The following is a 16917-nucleotide window of genomic DNA, read 5'->3' as shown; positions in this document are numbered from 1 at the left end:
AGCCCAGAAGTAAAAAATGAATAGACTGGCATCTCAGAATTACTCTGTGACAGGATGTTTCTAATTTTAACAATAGTGTGCAGATGAAAAAATTTAATCTTAAAGATATGCTTTTACTAATTAATTTATGTCTGTCCTTATACAATGTAAAAAAAAAAACTGTCATTTACAAGAATTTTTCCTTTAAATTCCATAGAATTTTCCTGTTACTTTAAATAATTTTAAAATTACAAAAAATAGACAGCGAATGAACATGTCTGGTAAAATAACATTTAAAAACTTCTAAGAGTGAGTTAACATAACATTTTCTTTTTTTTCTTCACATAAACATGGATGGATGGATGGTTTGCCTCAGAACCTCATCTCTGCTTTTTGTGGATGATGCGGTCATTTTGGTTTCATCAGGCAGTGGCCTCCAGTTCACAGTGGAACGGTTCGCAGCTCAGTGTGAAGCAGCTGGCATGAGAATTAATACCTCTAAGTCTGAGGCCATGGTCCTCAGCTGAAAAAGGGTGGAGTGCCCACTGCGGCTCAGTGACGATTTGCTGCCCCTGGAGGGGGAGTTCAACTATCTCGGGGTCTTGTTCACGAGTGACGGGAGAAGGGAGATTGACAGAAAGATTGGGGCTGCATCTGCAGTGATGCGGACGCTGCACAGGTCAATCACAGTGAACAGGGAACTGAGCGTGAAAACAAAGCTGTCAAGTTACTGGTTGATCTATGTCCCTACCCCTGACTATGGTCACGAGCTCTGGGTAGTGACTGAAAGAACAAGATCGCGACTACAAGTGGCAGAAATGAGCCTCCTCTGAAGCGTGGCTGGCCTCTCCCTTAATGATAGGGTGAAAAGTGTCACCATTCAGGAGGGGCTCAGAGTAGAGCCGCTGTTCCTCCACATTGAAAGGAGCCAGTTGAGGTGGTTTTGCAATGCCTCCTGGGCGCCTTATGGGTGAGGTGTTCCGTGCATATCCTACTGGGATGAGGCCCCGGGGCAGACCCAGGACATGCTGGAGAGATTATAACTCTCAGCTGGCCTGGAAACGCCTTGGGGTCTCCCCTGGATGAGCTGGAGGAGGTGGCTGGGAAGACTGAGGCCTAGACTTCTCTGCTTAGGCTGCTGCCCCTGCGACCTGGCCCTGGATAAGCAGAAGAGGATGGATGGATGGATGGATGGATGGAAGTACAAGGGTTAAATAAGGAGCTATTCTCCAACCAATCAGATTTCATATCTTAGTTCTGAACAGAAACAAGTGGTGTTAGGTGGGCACTCTGCATTGTGTGATGTAAAATTTGTGTTTCAGGTCTAATAACCTCTGTGTAGCTCTTGGGTATGTAGTTGTAATTTTCGTGTACAAAGACTGAGTGTGTGAAGACAAAAAAAAACAACTAAAATGTAAGCTGTGTCCAAGGTCATGAAGCAGGTAATTATCATGCTGATGCCTACATGGTGGTGGGAACTGGAACTCCCCACAGCTAACAGAATAAGACTGTATTCACACAATGAGTATGAAGGAGCTGTTATTATTTTGTTCTTTGGTCAATGCCGGTGTGAAGGACTGTGCCGTATCGATCTCTTTCGAACAGTTTACTCTTTTTTCAATAAATCATCAGAAAATCAGTTTGGTTTTGGCACTCAGTTTATTTTTTTCACCACACAGTGTAACATAAAGAGCAGTTAACTTTCAAATCTGCGAAGAGAAGGTGAAGACTATTATCAAATATCAAGCAACAAGGGAAAAATTCAAGAGAGGAAAACAGACCATTTACAGTTTGAACCAGGTGAAGGAGTACAAAGGCACCTTACTATCATGGTCTTAGGTCATTGATCCTTGTGTTTTTGAGTATTTGGACTTTCAAGTTTTATTTAAATATTCAGTTTCATACTTGATTTCCTTAGTGTTATATTTTATTCAGTGTATTTCATCTACTGCTTAGTTCCCAGTTGTGTTAGACTTTCGCTCTCCCTCAGCATTCCATCCTCTTACATTAATTTTCCTGTATTAAGTTCTTTTGCATGTCTGTGTTTCCCTGTTTAATTACTTCTTCTCACTTCCTGCTTTATTTTGAGTTAGTCATTCCTTGTAGTTTTCTTCTAGTTTTGCTTCCTTTGTCCATGATTTTGTTCAGCTTCTGTGTGTGTATATATACTGTTGTCCTCCCTTTATGCCTTGCCCAGATCATCTATTCATCCTCCTTCCTCATCCTCCCTTTTGTGTACTCATGCTTTTTCCTTTGTGTTTCTACACTGCTCAAAAAAATAAAGGGAACACTCAAATAACACATCCTAGATCTGAATGAATGAAATATTCTCATTGAATACTTTATTCTGTACAAAGTTGAATGTGCTGACAACCAAATCACACAAAAATCATCAATGGAAATCAAATTTATTAACCAATGGAGGCCTGGATTTGGAGTCACACACAAAATTAAAGTGGAAAAACACACTACAGGCTGATCCAACTTTGATGTAATGTCCTTAAAACAAGCCAAAATGAGGCTCAGTATTGTGTGTGGCCTCCACGTGCCTGTATGACCTCCCTACAACACCTGGGCATGCTCCTGATGAGGTGGTGGATCCTGAGGGATCTCCTCCCAGACCTGCACTAAAGCATCCGCCAACTCCTGGACAGTCTGTGGTGCAACGTGACGTTGGTGGATGGAGCGAGACATGATGTCTCAGATGTGCTCAATCGGATTCAGGTCTGGGGAACAGGCGGGCCAGTCCATAGCTTCAATGCCTTCATCTTGCAGGAACTGCTGACACACTCCAGCCACATGAGATCTAGCATTGTCCTGCATTAGGAGGAACCCAGGGCCAACCGCACCAGCATATGGTCTCACAAGGGGTCTGAGGATCTCATCTCGGTACCTAATGGCAGTCATGCTACTTCTGGCGAGCACATGGAGGGCTGTGCGGCCCTCCAAAGAAATGCCAGCCCACACCATTACTGACCCACTGCCAAACCGATCATGCTGAAGGATGTTGCAGGCAGCAAATTGCTCTCCACGGCATCTCCAGACTCTGTCACGTCTGTCACATGTGCTCAGTGTGAACCTGCTTTCATCTGTGAAGAGCACAGGGCGCCAGTGGCGAATTTGCCAATCCTGGTGTTCTCTGGCAAATGCCAAGCGTCCTGCATGCTGTTGGGCTGTGAGCACAACCCCCATCTGTGGACGTCGGGCCCTCATACCATCCTCATGGAGTCTGTTTCTAACCGTTTGTGCAGACACATGTGCATTTGTGGCCTGCTGGAGGTCATTTTGCAGGGCTCTGGCAGTGCTCCTCCTGTTCCTCCTTGCACAAAGGCGGAGGTAGCGGTCCTGCTGCTAGGTTGTTGCCCTCCTACAGCCTCCTCCACGTCTCCTGGTGTACTGGCCTGTCTCCTGGTTAGCGCCTCCAGCCTCTGGACACTACACTGACAAACACAACAAACCTTCTTGCCACAGCTCACATTGATGTGCCATCCTGGATGAGCTGCACTACCTGAGCCACTTGTGTGGGTTGTAGAGTCCGTCTCATGCTACCACGAGTGTGAAAGCACCACCAACATTCAAAAGTGACCAAAACATCAGCCAGAAAGCATAGGTACTGACAAGTGGTCTGTGGTCCCCACCTGCAGAACCACTCCTTTATTGAGTGTGTCTTGTTAATTGCCAATAATTTCCACCTGTTGTATATTCCATTTGCACAACAGCATGTGAAATTGATTGTCAATCAGTGTTGTTTCCTAAGTGGACAGTTTGATTTCACAGAAGTTTGATTTACTTGGAGTTATATTGTGTTGTTTAAGTGTTCCCTTTATTTTTTTGAGCAGTGTATCTCTCATTAGTTACAGTTTCATTTTGGACTTTCTGTTTTTGCCTTTTTGGATTACCTGTCAAAATCCTGAATAAATGCCTCACCTTCTGTCAATTCCTGCCTGCATTCTGAATCAGTGTTTGGGTCCTCCGCTGCACACTACATTCAGTCTGCATAACTTGTAGGCTACGATATTAAGACCAAGCGCTGTTTACTTTCAGCACTGGTGGGGTGCGAACTATGTGGGAGAAAAGTCAGGCAGAGCAAATGTTTAACATGGGACTAAATAGGGTTGCCACCCGTCCCCTAAAATACAGAATTGTTCCTAACTGCCAAATAAGGGACGATTCAGTAATTTCCGTATTTTCCGTCCTGTAAATATGGGACGGGTGGCAACCCTACAGCAGAACAAGGAATTTACATTAGCATATGTTAGCAGGTAGCGGCTAGTGAAACTCTCCACCGTCTTTTGTGTACATTGAGCTGTGGTGCCGCTTCGGACCTCACTTCGTCACCATCAAGGGGAACCTCGCTTCACGTAGGTACTGGAGGAGGACTACAAGAAAACAGCATAATGGCTTATGGATTTAAACCTGGCCAGAGTTTTAAATAATATATGTCCAGGTAATCACTTTGAGCCAAAAGCTCAGGGCTGTTCAGAAGCCTCTGTGAGAGTGAATATTCCTAATATGGTTATCTCAGGTGCACAAATCTGTCTGTGATCACAGAAGTCCTGCACACTTGCTGTCCAAGCTTCCTGTTTGTGATGGGCAGCCAATCAGAAAAAAGTTGGTTTACAGAGAAGGTGACATTAAACAAAAATAATAGTCAAAATAGGGGGATGACGTGAAGATGTCCCCCAGTCTAGTGTGAGTAAATTAAAAAATATTTTGAACTGTGAATCATTAAAAGCTTCTCTAGCAGAGTAAAAATGGAGCAGAGTAGGTCCACTTTAAGGATTTTTTGTTCATTTTATCTCCTCCATGTAATAACTATTGCAGTTTCATTTTTTCATTTTTAACATACTGATATGAGAATGCCATAAATCTTTTAATCAACTATTCAAAAAAAGCTAAAGTAAAACTTTTGTACTTGATCTTCAGATGATGACGTCAGAAAAAATGACAGACATAAAAAACATTTTATCTGGCACCAACATCTGGCACCAGCAAGGTTTAAGAAGCCACTAATGAAGTTTTATAGATAGGTGCATATACAAAACCCTGACCAAGTTTATCCATTTGTACAGAGCACCAAAGTGCACACACTACAGAAATACTGCATAGCTTTATTACATAGCTTTCAGGTGTTACTCTGTTACTTTCACTGGCGTGATGATCAGCGGTATATCATTCCTTCCTGATCTGCTGCTGCAAGGGTTGAAGTGTGGTTAGATGGTGTCATTGAAAATGTCACTTAAAGTGTAGATGTGGATCTTAGCATCAATACTGCAGAAAGACACCTGCAAAGATGAGAGAACACACATACAGTGTGATTACAAAACCAGAAAAAAAAGGGAAAATGCACAGCTATATGTAGTTAAATAAAAACAGACACTTTCACGGTTTCCACAGCACACCTGTAAATTTTCAAAGTCAAGAAATATCCCGATCATTTGAGGATGAAGGACGTCTGTGTAGGGCTGACTGTGAAAGGAATTAGGGGAAGCAGCAAAAGGAAATTAAAGATGAGAAACTTCCTCATCTTTAATGAGGAACATAGCCTGACATCAGCATCAGGCTATGTTCTATGTTCATACTATATTACATACCTTCATTGCATTCTCATGTGATGTCAAAGTGTTCCTTTAATTTTTTTTTTTTTTTGAGCAACATAGATAAATAAAGATAGATTTACCCCTGAATGATCAGTTAATATGAAAGTATCTCACAACATCACCTCTGATAGGTTTAAAGCAACATTCGCTTTAGAAATTGTGTTGTTTAATTTAAGCAATGAAAATTTAATTACTCGATTTTTTTGCAATGACCTTTTTATTGAACCATTTAAAACAGTGTATATAACAAACAGTGCATACAAATATTACTCAAAGGTAATAAAAAAGGAAATAAACCTGTCATACCGTGTGGATGAAGGTACCAGAGGCCTTCATGTTACCCCAGCTCCACTGGATTAGTCAGTTTTCTCATTATTGTGGATTAAAGAACTATAAGTGCATTTCATCAGGTGCTGGGAAACTAAATTGAGAGGATATACTGCTTACTTACTTATTACTCTCATCATTACATTCATACTCAGTGAGTAAATGATTCTTTGGTGACTTTGGCTGTCAGTTAGAAAACCCTACAGATTTGTTCCTGTGTAAGGGACAGAGAATGTCATATTTTAGTGCCCAGAAAAATTTTTCATCTCTGAGACCATAAATGAGAGGATTTAAACATCTAGGAGTGAGATTAAACGTTATATAGTTGAAGTACCTGACATTAACATACAACATAAAATTGTTCTGAAGGACAGCAGCTTCTATGAATGGACACCACAGCTGGATGAGACACAGGAGCAGCTGGAACGCATGAAGAACCACTGTTCTGAGCCCTTTGTGGCTTGACTTTTTGTTCTCTCCTGATGCAGCTTTGGCCACTTTCATTATTTGAATGTAGGAGAAAACAATGACAATGCACATAATCAAGAAGTAAAACTGACTTATAGCTGACCTCAGATAACCCTGCCAACTGTGTAAAATGAACATTTCCATAGAACAAACCCGGTACTGTTTGAAGAAGCTCAATGATACAGATGCAAAGAAGATTGACAGAGTCACAATACAGGTCACAGAGCTGAGCCCATGAATGATGAGGATGCAACACAGAGCGCTGCGTATCGAGCAAAGCTCTCCATGACGCAGAGGCATACAAATGGCCACATAGCGCTCCAGAGTCATTGCTGTCAGAGTAACTGGTGTGACAAAGTTATACACAGATGCCACTGCAAATACAATGAGGCACAACCACATCTGCATGGAAACATTAAAATAGGTTAAGATCAGCAACAGATTTGTAATAATTAAAATGAGGCAATCAGACAGTAATGTGACAGCAAATAGGATGTAGCGCATGGATGTGTAAAAGGTGTCCTTCATGAAGAAAGTTATGATCAGCATAAGGTTAATGCAAAGGAAAAGTCCTACCAAAACCTGAACTATGATCACTCTGTCATTGAGCGTTCGTAATAAGGATCCACCAGCAATGAATGAGCTGTTGTCACCCATGTTTCAGTGTTGTAAATAAATATAAAGGAATCTTAGGCAGTGCTACACTTCATCTCTATTTTTGTCTAAACTGTGCCATTTATAAACACTCCTAACATCTGCAAATGCTGAAATTAACTCTAAAAATTACACAGATACATTATTGTGATACAGACATATAGATGTAGACAATTACCAAACCCTTCTAACACCCTTCTTCTGGGTGCTGTCTTCACCTGGAAGATATATTTGTGCATGTGACTCTGAAGGGAATAGTACTACAATGTCATCACCACAACATACTTTGTGTCATCCTTATTGGATTGGCTAAACTTACAGCTCTGACAGAGCTTGGCTTCTTTTATTAGTTTATGACAATTGTTCATCCAGATAAAATTTAAAGTAAGTAAATGTTCTCATTTTTCTTGTTTTGACTCACTACTATCAGTACTTTTTTAAATTAAATATTAGAGAGAGAAACCCAATGATCATAATAGCCCTGGATGAGAGTGGTGAGGAAGAACTATTTAACAGGAAGAGAACCACATTTTTATAGGGGCAATGATCTGTTGTGGCCGGTAAGGGGGTGAAGAGAAAGAGAAAAGAAAAAAAGGAAAAGGTTGTGTGTTTGAGTGCCCACTCTGGCTCAGAGATGAGTTCATTATGAACACCTTGCGAGGTTCCAAAAAAAACACCTCAGCAAAGCAGTAGCACATGCTTTAGAGATTATAACTCTCAGCTGGCCTAAGAACGCTTTGGGTCCCCCCTGAATGAGCTGGAGGAGGTGGCTGGGGAGATTGAGGCCTGGGCTTCTCGGCTTAGGCTGCTGCCCCTTGACCCAGCCCTGGATAAGCAGAAGAAAATGGATTGATGGATTTAAGTGCAAGGGTTAAATAAGGAGCTATTCTCCAACCAATCAGATTTCATATCTTAGTTTTCAACAGAAACAAGTGGTGTTAGGTGGGCACTCTGCATTGTATGATGGAAAATTTGTGTTTCAGCTCTAATAACCTGTGTGTAGCTCTTTTGTTCTTTGGTCAATGCCAGTGGAAAGACTGTGCTGTATTGATCCCTTTCCAAAGGTTTACTCTTTAGTCAATGACTCATCAGAAAATCAGTTTGACTTTGAATTCAGTTCAATTCAGTTCAATTTATATAGCACCAAATCACAACAAACAGTCACCTCAAGGCGCTTTGTATTGTGGGTAAAGACCCTACAATAATACAGAGAAAACCCAACAGTCAAAACGATCCCCTATGAGCAGCACTTGGCGACAGTGGGAAGGAAAAACTCCCTTTTAACAGGAAGAAACCTCCAGCAGAACCAGGCTCAGGGAGGGGCAGTCATCTGATGTGGCAGGTTGGGCTGAGGGGAGAGAGACAGGGCATGCCTGCAACACCTCACTCAAGAGGCACCCAGGAGGCATCCTAGTCATCTGGTACCACCTCAGCTGGCTCCTCTCGGTGTGGAGGAGCAGCGACTCTACTCTGAGCCCCTCCCGAATGGTCGTATTCCTCACCCTCTCTAAGGGAGAGGCCAGCCACCCTTCGAAGGAAACTCATTTCTGCCACTTGTATTCACGATCTTATTCTTTCGGTCACTACCCAAAGCTCGTGACCATAGGTGAGGGTAGGAAAATAGATAAACCGGTAAATCGACAGCTTCGCTTTTACACTCAGCTCCCTCTTCACCATGACAGACCAGTGCAGCGTCCGCATCACTGCAGATGCAGCCCTGATCCGTCTGTTGATCTCCCATTCTTTTCTCCCGTCACTCGTGAACAAGACCCCGAGATACTTGAACTCCTCCACCTGGGGCAGGAACTCGTCCCTGAGCCAGACAGGGCACGCCACCCTTTTCTGGCTGAGGACCATGGCCTCAGACTTAGAGGTGCTGATTCTCATGTCAGCTGCTTCACACTCGGCTCCAAACTGTTCCACTGTGAGCTGGAGGCCACCACCCGATGAAGCCAACAGGACCGCATCATCCGCAAAGAGCAGAGACGAGATTCTGAGGCCACCAAGGCACAAGCTTTCCTCCACCTGGCTACGCCTAGAAATTCTTTCCATAAAAATTATGAACAGAATTGTTGACAAAGGGCAACCTTGGTGGAGTCCAACACCCACAGGAAATGAGTTCGACTTATTGCCGGCTGTACGGACCAAGCTCTCACTTCAGCCCACAACAATGGATCAGATACCCCATAGTCCTGCAGGACCTCCCACAGGATACCCCGAGGGACATGGTCGAATGCCTTCAAGTCCATAAACCACATGTAAACTGGTTGGGCAAACTCCCACACACATCCCACACATATCCTTGAAAGGATAAAGAGCTGGTCCAGCATTCCGCGACCAGGACAAAAACCGCATTGTTCCTCTTGGATCCGAGGTTCGACTAATGGGCGGACCCTCCTTTCCAGCACCCTGGAATAGACCTTACCGGTGAGGCTGAGGAATATGATCCCCCGAAAGTTGGAGAACACCCTCCAGTCTCCCTTCTTAACCCTATAAGGCCAGGCAATCGTCACTGAATCGTCAATTATTTGCCCTTACTAGCAGCGAATAGCTGGTTAAATCGTGGCGTATCAACTTTGTATCGTAACTCCATGACTGTTTGTCCTATTGGAAAAATTCAAACGATTCCTGAAAGCTCAGAAACTGCACTTCACAGCCATATAGGGATGTTACAGTATTTGTTGCTGAAGTCCGCAAACGGCAGCACTTTTGAAGTACACTGTGTCGCATTCGACACGTTCGGAGGTATAAGGTTAAAGATGGGGACCACCATCCCGGTCTGTTAATCCAGTGACACCGCCCCAGATCTCCATACAGTGTTGCAGAGGCGTGTAAACCAAGACAGCCCTACAACATCCAGAGCCTTCAGTAACTCAGGGCAAATCTCGTCCACCCCAGGGGCCCTGCCACCAAGGAGTTGTTTAACCACCTTAGTGACTTCACCCCAGTGATGAGCAAATCATCCCCCTGATCCACAGACTCTGCTTTCACCTCACAAGGCGTGTCTGTGGGTTTCAGGAGGTCTTTGAAATATTCCTTCCACCGTCCAACTATAGCCTCAGTTGAAGTCAGCAGCACCCCACCCACACTATAAACCGTGTGAGTGGAGCACTGCTTTTCCCTCCTGAGTTGCCTGACGGTTTGCCAGAATCGCTTCGATGCTGTCCAAAAGTCTTTTTCCAAGGCCTCACCAAACTCCTCCCACACCCAAGTTTTGCTTCAGCCACTGCCCGAGCCGCATTCCACTTGGCCTGCCGATACCTGTCAGCTGCCTCCGGAGTCCCACAGGCTAACCAAGCCCGATAGGACTCTTTCTTCAGCTTGATGGCTCCCTTCACCTCCGGTGACCACCATGTGGTTCGGGGGTTACCACCGCGACCGTCACCAACCACCTTGCAGCCACAGCTCTGAGCAGCAGTCTTAACAATGGAGGTGCGTAACATGGTCGATTCAGACTCAATGTCCTCAGCCTCCCTCGGAATGCTGTCAAAGTTCTACCAGAGGTGGGAGTTGAAGATCTCGTGGACTGGGGCTTCTGCCAGGTGTTCCCAGCGCACCCTCACAACACGTTTAGGTGCACCAGGTCTGTCCAGCATCTTCCCCCGCCACCTGATCCAACTTACCACCAGGTGGTGATCAGTTGACAGCTCAGCTCCTCTCTTCACCCGAGTGTCCAGAACATACGGCCGCAGATCTGGTGATACAATTACAAAATCAATCATCGACCTGCAACCTAGGGTGTCCTGGTGCCACGTGCACTTATGAACATCCTTATGTCCGAACGTGTGTTCATTATGGACAAACTGTGGTTTGCACAGAAGTCCAATAACAAGACACCATTTGGGTTCAGATCGGGCAGGCCTTTCCTCCCACCCCTCCCCTCCAGGTCTCATTGTCATTGCCCACAGGAGCTTTGAAGTCTCCCAGCAAGACGATGGAGTCACCGGATGGAGCACTCTCAAGCACCCCGCCTAGCGACTCCAAAAAGGGTGGGTACTCTGAACTGTCATTCGGCGCATAAGCACAAACAACCGTCAGGACTCTTTCCCTGGCCTGAAGGCGCAAGGAAACAACCCTCTCATCCACTGGTGAAAACTCTGACGTGCAGGCAGCAAGCCGGGGGGATATGAGGATACCCACCCCAGCTTGCCGCCTCTCACCGAGGGCAACTCCAGACTGGAACAGAGTCCAGCCTCTCTCCAGGAGGCTGGTTCCAGAGCCCAGACCATGCGTTGAGGTGAGCCCAACTATACCTAGATGATATCTCTCAACCTCACGCACTAGCTCAGGCTCCTTCCCCACCAGAGAGGTGACATTCCATGTCCCAGTAGCCAGTCTCGATAGCGAGGGATCGGTCCACCAGGGCCTCCGCCCTTGGCCACCGCCCGACACACACTGCACCCGACCGCCATACAAATTTTCATTTGCTTCTGTAGGGGCATCTATAGCCTTGAATCCATAGTTACAGGTTCAGCCTGGGTCTATTTATGAGTGATTACATTTTTAGGCTGATCAGGCAAAGCATGTGCGAACGAGTGCAAAAACAATTTTGTTGTGAGAGAGAAAAACAAAGGCCAAATTTATTGGCCTTGTGTGACAAGGCCGTTGAATAGTCTACAAAACCTTTAACAACTTTTGATGCCCTACTTGTCTAGGTGATGCTGAGCCCTTTTGGTCTGACTGGGTCAAATGCCCTAGGAGATTATTCAAATAGCAGGCCTGAAAATGGCAAAAATTAACACCTTAATTTGAAGATGGCTGACTTCCTGTAGGGTTTTGGGTATAGGTCCAAGAGACTTTTTTGCACGTCTTAGGATGTTACATGAGCCTGCACAATTTCAGTTATGTAGATAAAATGTACCTCCAGGGCTATGCAAAAAACATGGTATTTCATGATATTTCAGGGTCCCAATAGGTGGCGCTCTAACATTTAGGGACTTTATGCATATCATTGTGTTCAGAGCAGGAGGCTTATCAAACCACTAAAGTTTGACGCTGATTGGGCAATGTGGCTTTGAGTTACTGCCATTTTGCCAAGTTGCCATTCTGCCAGGGTCACACCCTTTGATGAAAACTCTGTTTAGAAAACAATGTAAGGCCAACGCTTTCCAGGGGAAATTTGAGATAGTTCTGCACAACCATCTTGGAGCTGTACCTGCAACTGTAAATATTGTCATATGTATGTGTTCAGGGGTGGACCCTCATCCTACTGAGAAAGTTTGATCCAAGTTGGATCATGTAGATATGAATGAGAGCCAATCAAAATTTCCTGGTGGATGATCGAATTTCTCTGTGGCGCCACGACCACACCCTCTGGTGAAACTCACCATTTTTAAAATTTAGAATCCCCCTGGTGTGTAGATTAAACAAACCAAATATGAAGTTGATATCATCCAAAACCTATGACTTATTAGAGAAAGTATGAGGGCATTAAATAAAATCACCCATTTAATTCAAAATGGCAGACTTCCTGTTGGGTTTAGGGCATTGGACCTAGTGGTCTTTTTTGTTTGTCTAGGCCCTCAAAAAAGGCCCTCAAAAAAGCAATTCATTTGCCTAAATAATCAAAAGCAGATACAATAGGGCCTTCGCACAGGTTGTGCTCGAGCCCTAAATATCATAATTGGGGAAATAAAAACATTTCCAGCAGAAGACTACTATTAAACTTGTCCTGGATTTATACATGGCCAAATAATATATGTCCAGGTAGTCACTTTGAATAGATACAATGCACAATGCACCCAGAACAATGTCATGATCTGGGACAGTATTTCTTATGACCTACCGCCGCGTCATGCTCCTAAAAGGCCAAGGTATCCCAGCCTTGTTTTTGCACCACTTTAATCAGATTGCAAATAGTGGCAGGTAGTGTGAAAGTTGAAATTTTGTTGATTTCAACGGTGTTTGTCCCAGAAAAATCAGATCATTTTCACAGATTTTAAGTGAGTACTGAAAAAAAGGTGTAATTTTCCAACCCTCACCACTCCAAACCCTACCTCCGACACAGACACTGATGCTTTAGATGTGTTTAGTAAGTCCCTGTCTGCAAGAAAAATGCCACTTGCAACAATTCTGCGCATGGGCAGGCAGGTCTTAGTTTGCCACAAACATTTTAAGTTGTAATAAAGTGTTAAACAAATTTTGTTGAAATTCCATTCACCCTACAAGCTAAATGGAATCTTGTATAGTGTCCAAACTTCATATCCATATTACTATCCATGTGATGGGTCCATCCTGTGGATTTCATCAAAATCAGTCAATATTCTTTTTTTTTTTTTACCCATTTCGGCCCTGCTACGGCATGGGTCACAAAGCTTACTTTGTATTTCCAATGAAAACAATGACCAAAAAATGCACAATTTTTTTTTGTTGCTTAAATTAATATATCTTTGCTCAGGAATGAGATATAACTGCAACTCAGATTGCAAATTGTTAAGTGAAACAGGCTCTGCAATATGAGATCATAATCTGAAAGGACGGGGTCAATTTAAAATTTCGTGGGAGTAGCTACTTTGAGCCAAATGCTCATGGCTGTTCAGAAGCCTCTGTGAGAGTGAATATTCCTAAAATTGTTATCTCAGGTGCACAAATAGGGCTACAATCACAGAACCCCTGCACACTTTCTGTCCAAGCTTCCTGATTGTGATGGGGAGCCAGTCAGAAAAAAGTTGGTTTACAGAGAAGGTGACATTCTAAAAAAAAACAAAAAAAAACAAAAGAGTTAAAACAGGGGGATGACATGTGAGGCTGCACCACGGTCTTGTGTGAGTTATTTAAAAAATATTTTGAACCGTGAATCATAAAAAGCTTCTCTAGCAGAGGAAAAATGGAGCACAGTAGGTCCACGTTAAGGATATTTTTTACAAAGCAACAAAGTGCACACAGAGGAAATTAAAGCAGAAGGGAAGAAATACAATATTACATAGTTTTCAGGTGTTCAGGTGTCACTCTGTCACTTTCACTGTCGTGACGAACAGCGGTAAATCGTTCCTTCATGTTACCCCAGCTAAACTGGATTAGTCCGTTTAAAGTTCAAATATACTCAGCAGAGAACTATAAGTGCATTTCATCAGGTGCTGGGAAACTAAATTGAGAGGATATACTGCTTACTTACTTATTACTCTCATCATTACATTCATGCTCAGTGAGTAAATGATTCTTTGTAAATGACTTTGGCTGTCAGTTAGAAAACCCTACAGATTTGTTCCTGTGTAAGGGACAGAGAATGTCATATTTTAGTGCCAGGAAAAATTTTTCATCTCTGAGGCCATAAATGAGAGGACTTAGACATCTAGGAGTGAGATTAAACATTATATAGTTGAAGTACCTGACATTAATATACAACATAAAATTAGTCTGAAGGACAGCAGCTTCTATGAATGGACACCACAGCTGGATGAGACACAGGAGCAGCTGGAAAGCATGAAGAACCACTGTTCTGAGCCCTTTGTGGCTTGACTTTTTGTTCTCTCCTGATGCAGCTTTGGCCACTTTCATTATTTGAATGTAGGAGAAAACAATGACAATGCACATAATCAAGAAGTAAAACTGACTTATAGCTGACCTCAGATGACCCTGCCAACTGTGTAAAATGAACATTTCCACAGAGCAAGCCCGGTACAATCTGAAGAAGCTTAATGATACAGATGCAAAGAAGATTGACAGAGTCACAATACAGGGTACAGAGCTGAGCCCATGAATGATGAGGATGCACCGCAGAGCGCTGCGTATCGAGCAAAGCTCTCCATGACGCAGAGGCATACAAACGGCCACATAGCGCTCCAGAGTCATTGCTGTCAGAGTAACTGGTGTGACAAAGTTATACACAGATGCCACTGCAAATACAATGAGGCACAACCACGTCTGTATAGAGACATTTAAAAAGCTTAAGATCAACAACAGATTTGTAATAATTAAAATGAGGCAATCAGACAGTAATGTGACAGCAAATAGGATGTAGCGCATGGATGTGTAAAAGGTGTCCTTCATAAGAAAAGTTATGATCAGCATAAGGTTAATGCAAAGGAAAAGTCCTACCAAAACCTGAACTATGATCGCTCGGTCACTGAATGTTCCCATTAAGGATCCACCAGCAATGAATGAGCTGTTGTCACCCATGTTTCAGTGTAAATAAATCCAATCCAATCCTGCTTTATTCATAAAGCATTTTAAAATCCCCAGAGGGTACAAATTGCTATACAATAAAACAATAAAATGCATAAAACAACTTAATAAAATGCATTAAAATACCTAAGAAATACATAATATAAAAATATAAAAGAATCTTAGGCAGTGCTACACCTCATCTATTTATTTATTTTTTGTCTAAACTGTGTCATTTAGAAACACTCCTAACATCTGCAAATGCTGAAATTCACATTAAAAAGTACACAGATACATTATTGTGATACAGATATATAGATACAGACAATTACCAAACCCTTCTAACACCCTTCTTCTGGGTGCTGTCTTCACCTGGAAGATATATTTGTGCGTGTGACTCTGAAGGGAATAGCACTACAATGTTGTCACCACAACATACTTTATGTCATCCTTATTGGATTAATTAAACTTATTAATGGAAAAAGATTGTCTCTGACAGAGTTTGGCTTCTTTTATTAGTTTATGACATTATATTAATAAATTAAATATTAGAGAGAGAAGCCCAATGATCATAACAGCTCTGGATGAGCGTGGTGAGGAAGAACTCCTATTTAACAGGAAGAGACCCCCGGCAGAACCACATTTTTATAGGGGCAATGATCTGTTGTGGCCGGTAAAGGGGTGAGGGGAAAGACAAAAGAAAAAAGGTGAACATTGAAATTCCACAAACAGACAGGACAAAAGATTAAGGGACAGGATATTTAGAAGTAGGGGCAGGTAAACACATAGGGATTAAAAAGACGGGACTGAAGGACAACCCCTCATTGGAGGTCCCGTAGTAGCTTAGAGTAACCAAGGAATGGTCCAAGGTCACTCGATCCAGCCCTAACTTTAGATTTATCAAAAAGGGAAATTTTAAGCCTGATCATAAAAGTAGAGAAGGCATATGAAGGAAGGAACTGGAGAGAAGTCTGACACAGAAGGCTCTGCTGATAGGTACGGCAGCTCGGGCGGTGGCCAAAGCAAAAACTCAGGTGTGGGAGGAGTTCGGTGAGACCACAGAAAAAGACTTTCAGTCGTCCTCAAAGCGATTCTGGCCAACCATCGGGTGATTCAGGAGGGCAAAGCACCGCTCTACTCACATGGTTTACAGTGCGGGTGGGGCGCTGCTGCCTTCAACTGAGGCTATAGTCAGGTGGCGGAAGGAATACTTCAAGGACCTCCTTAATCCCACTGCCACGCCTTCCATAGTGGAAGGAGAGTCTGGGGACGAGGGGGACGACTCGCCCATCACTGGGGGTGAGGTCACTGAAGGCTTTGGATGTTGTAGGACTGTCTTGGGTGACAAGTCTCTGCAACGTTGCATAGAGATCTGGGGCAGTGCCGCTGGATTGGCAGACTGGGGTGGTGGTCCCCATCTTTAAGAAGGGAGACCGGAGGGTGAGCTCCAACTATCAGGGGATCACACTCCTCAGCCTCCCAAGTAAGGTCTATGGCAGGGTGCTGGAAAGGAGGGTCCATCTGTTAGTTAAACCTCAGATTCAAGAGGAACAATGCAGTTTTCAACCTGGACCAGCTCGTTATCCTCTCAAGGATGTTAGCGTGTGTGTGGCAGTTTGCCCATCCAGACTACCTGTGTTTTGTGGACTTGGAGAAGGCATTCGACCGTGTCCCTCAGAGTATCCTGTGGGAGGTGCTGTGAGAGTATGGGGTGTCTGGCCTGTTATTGCAGGGCATTCAGGTCCTGTACAACTGCAGCGAGGGCTTGGTCTGTATTTCAGACTTG

The 16917-nt window shown here is 43.6% G+C and overlaps 2 protein-coding genes across 2 annotated transcripts; both read right to left on the bottom strand.

The window, feature by feature from the left end:
• Positions 1-6092: 6092 nt before the first annotated feature.
• Positions 6093-7031, bottom strand: LOC115790394 (odorant receptor 131-2-like). Its single transcript, XM_030744230.1, has one exon. It carries the CDS (start codon positions 7029-7031, stop codon positions 6093-6095), a length of 939 nt encoding a protein of 312 aa, XP_030600090.1.
• Positions 7032-14207: 7176 nt separating this feature from the next.
• LOC115790393 (odorant receptor 131-2-like) lies at positions 14208-15146 on the bottom strand. The gene has a single exon (XM_030744229.1). The coding sequence runs from the start codon at positions 15144-15146 to the stop codon at positions 14208-14210; it is 939 nt and encodes a 312-aa protein (XP_030600089.1).
• Positions 15147-16917: the final 1771 nt, after the last annotated feature.

This window comes from Archocentrus centrarchus, chromosome 13 (genome assembly GCF_007364275.1).
Source record: "Archocentrus centrarchus isolate MPI-CPG fArcCen1 chromosome 13, fArcCen1, whole genome shotgun sequence".
NCBI classification, from domain to species: Eukaryota; Metazoa; Chordata; class Actinopteri; order Cichliformes; family Cichlidae; genus Archocentrus; species Archocentrus centrarchus.
The sequence above is the reverse complement of the archived record's forward strand: the minus strand, read 5'-3'. Positions and strand labels throughout refer to the sequence as shown.

Bases quoted from the DNA above. Each gene is read 5' to 3' on its own strand.
- LOC115790394 (XM_030744230.1), bottom strand. From the start codon at position 7,031: ATGGGTGACAACAGCTCATTCATTGCTGGTGGATCCTTATTACGAACG.
- LOC115790393 (XM_030744229.1), bottom strand. From the start codon at position 15,146: ATGGGTGACAACAGCTCATTCATTGCTGGTGGATCCTTAATGGGAACA.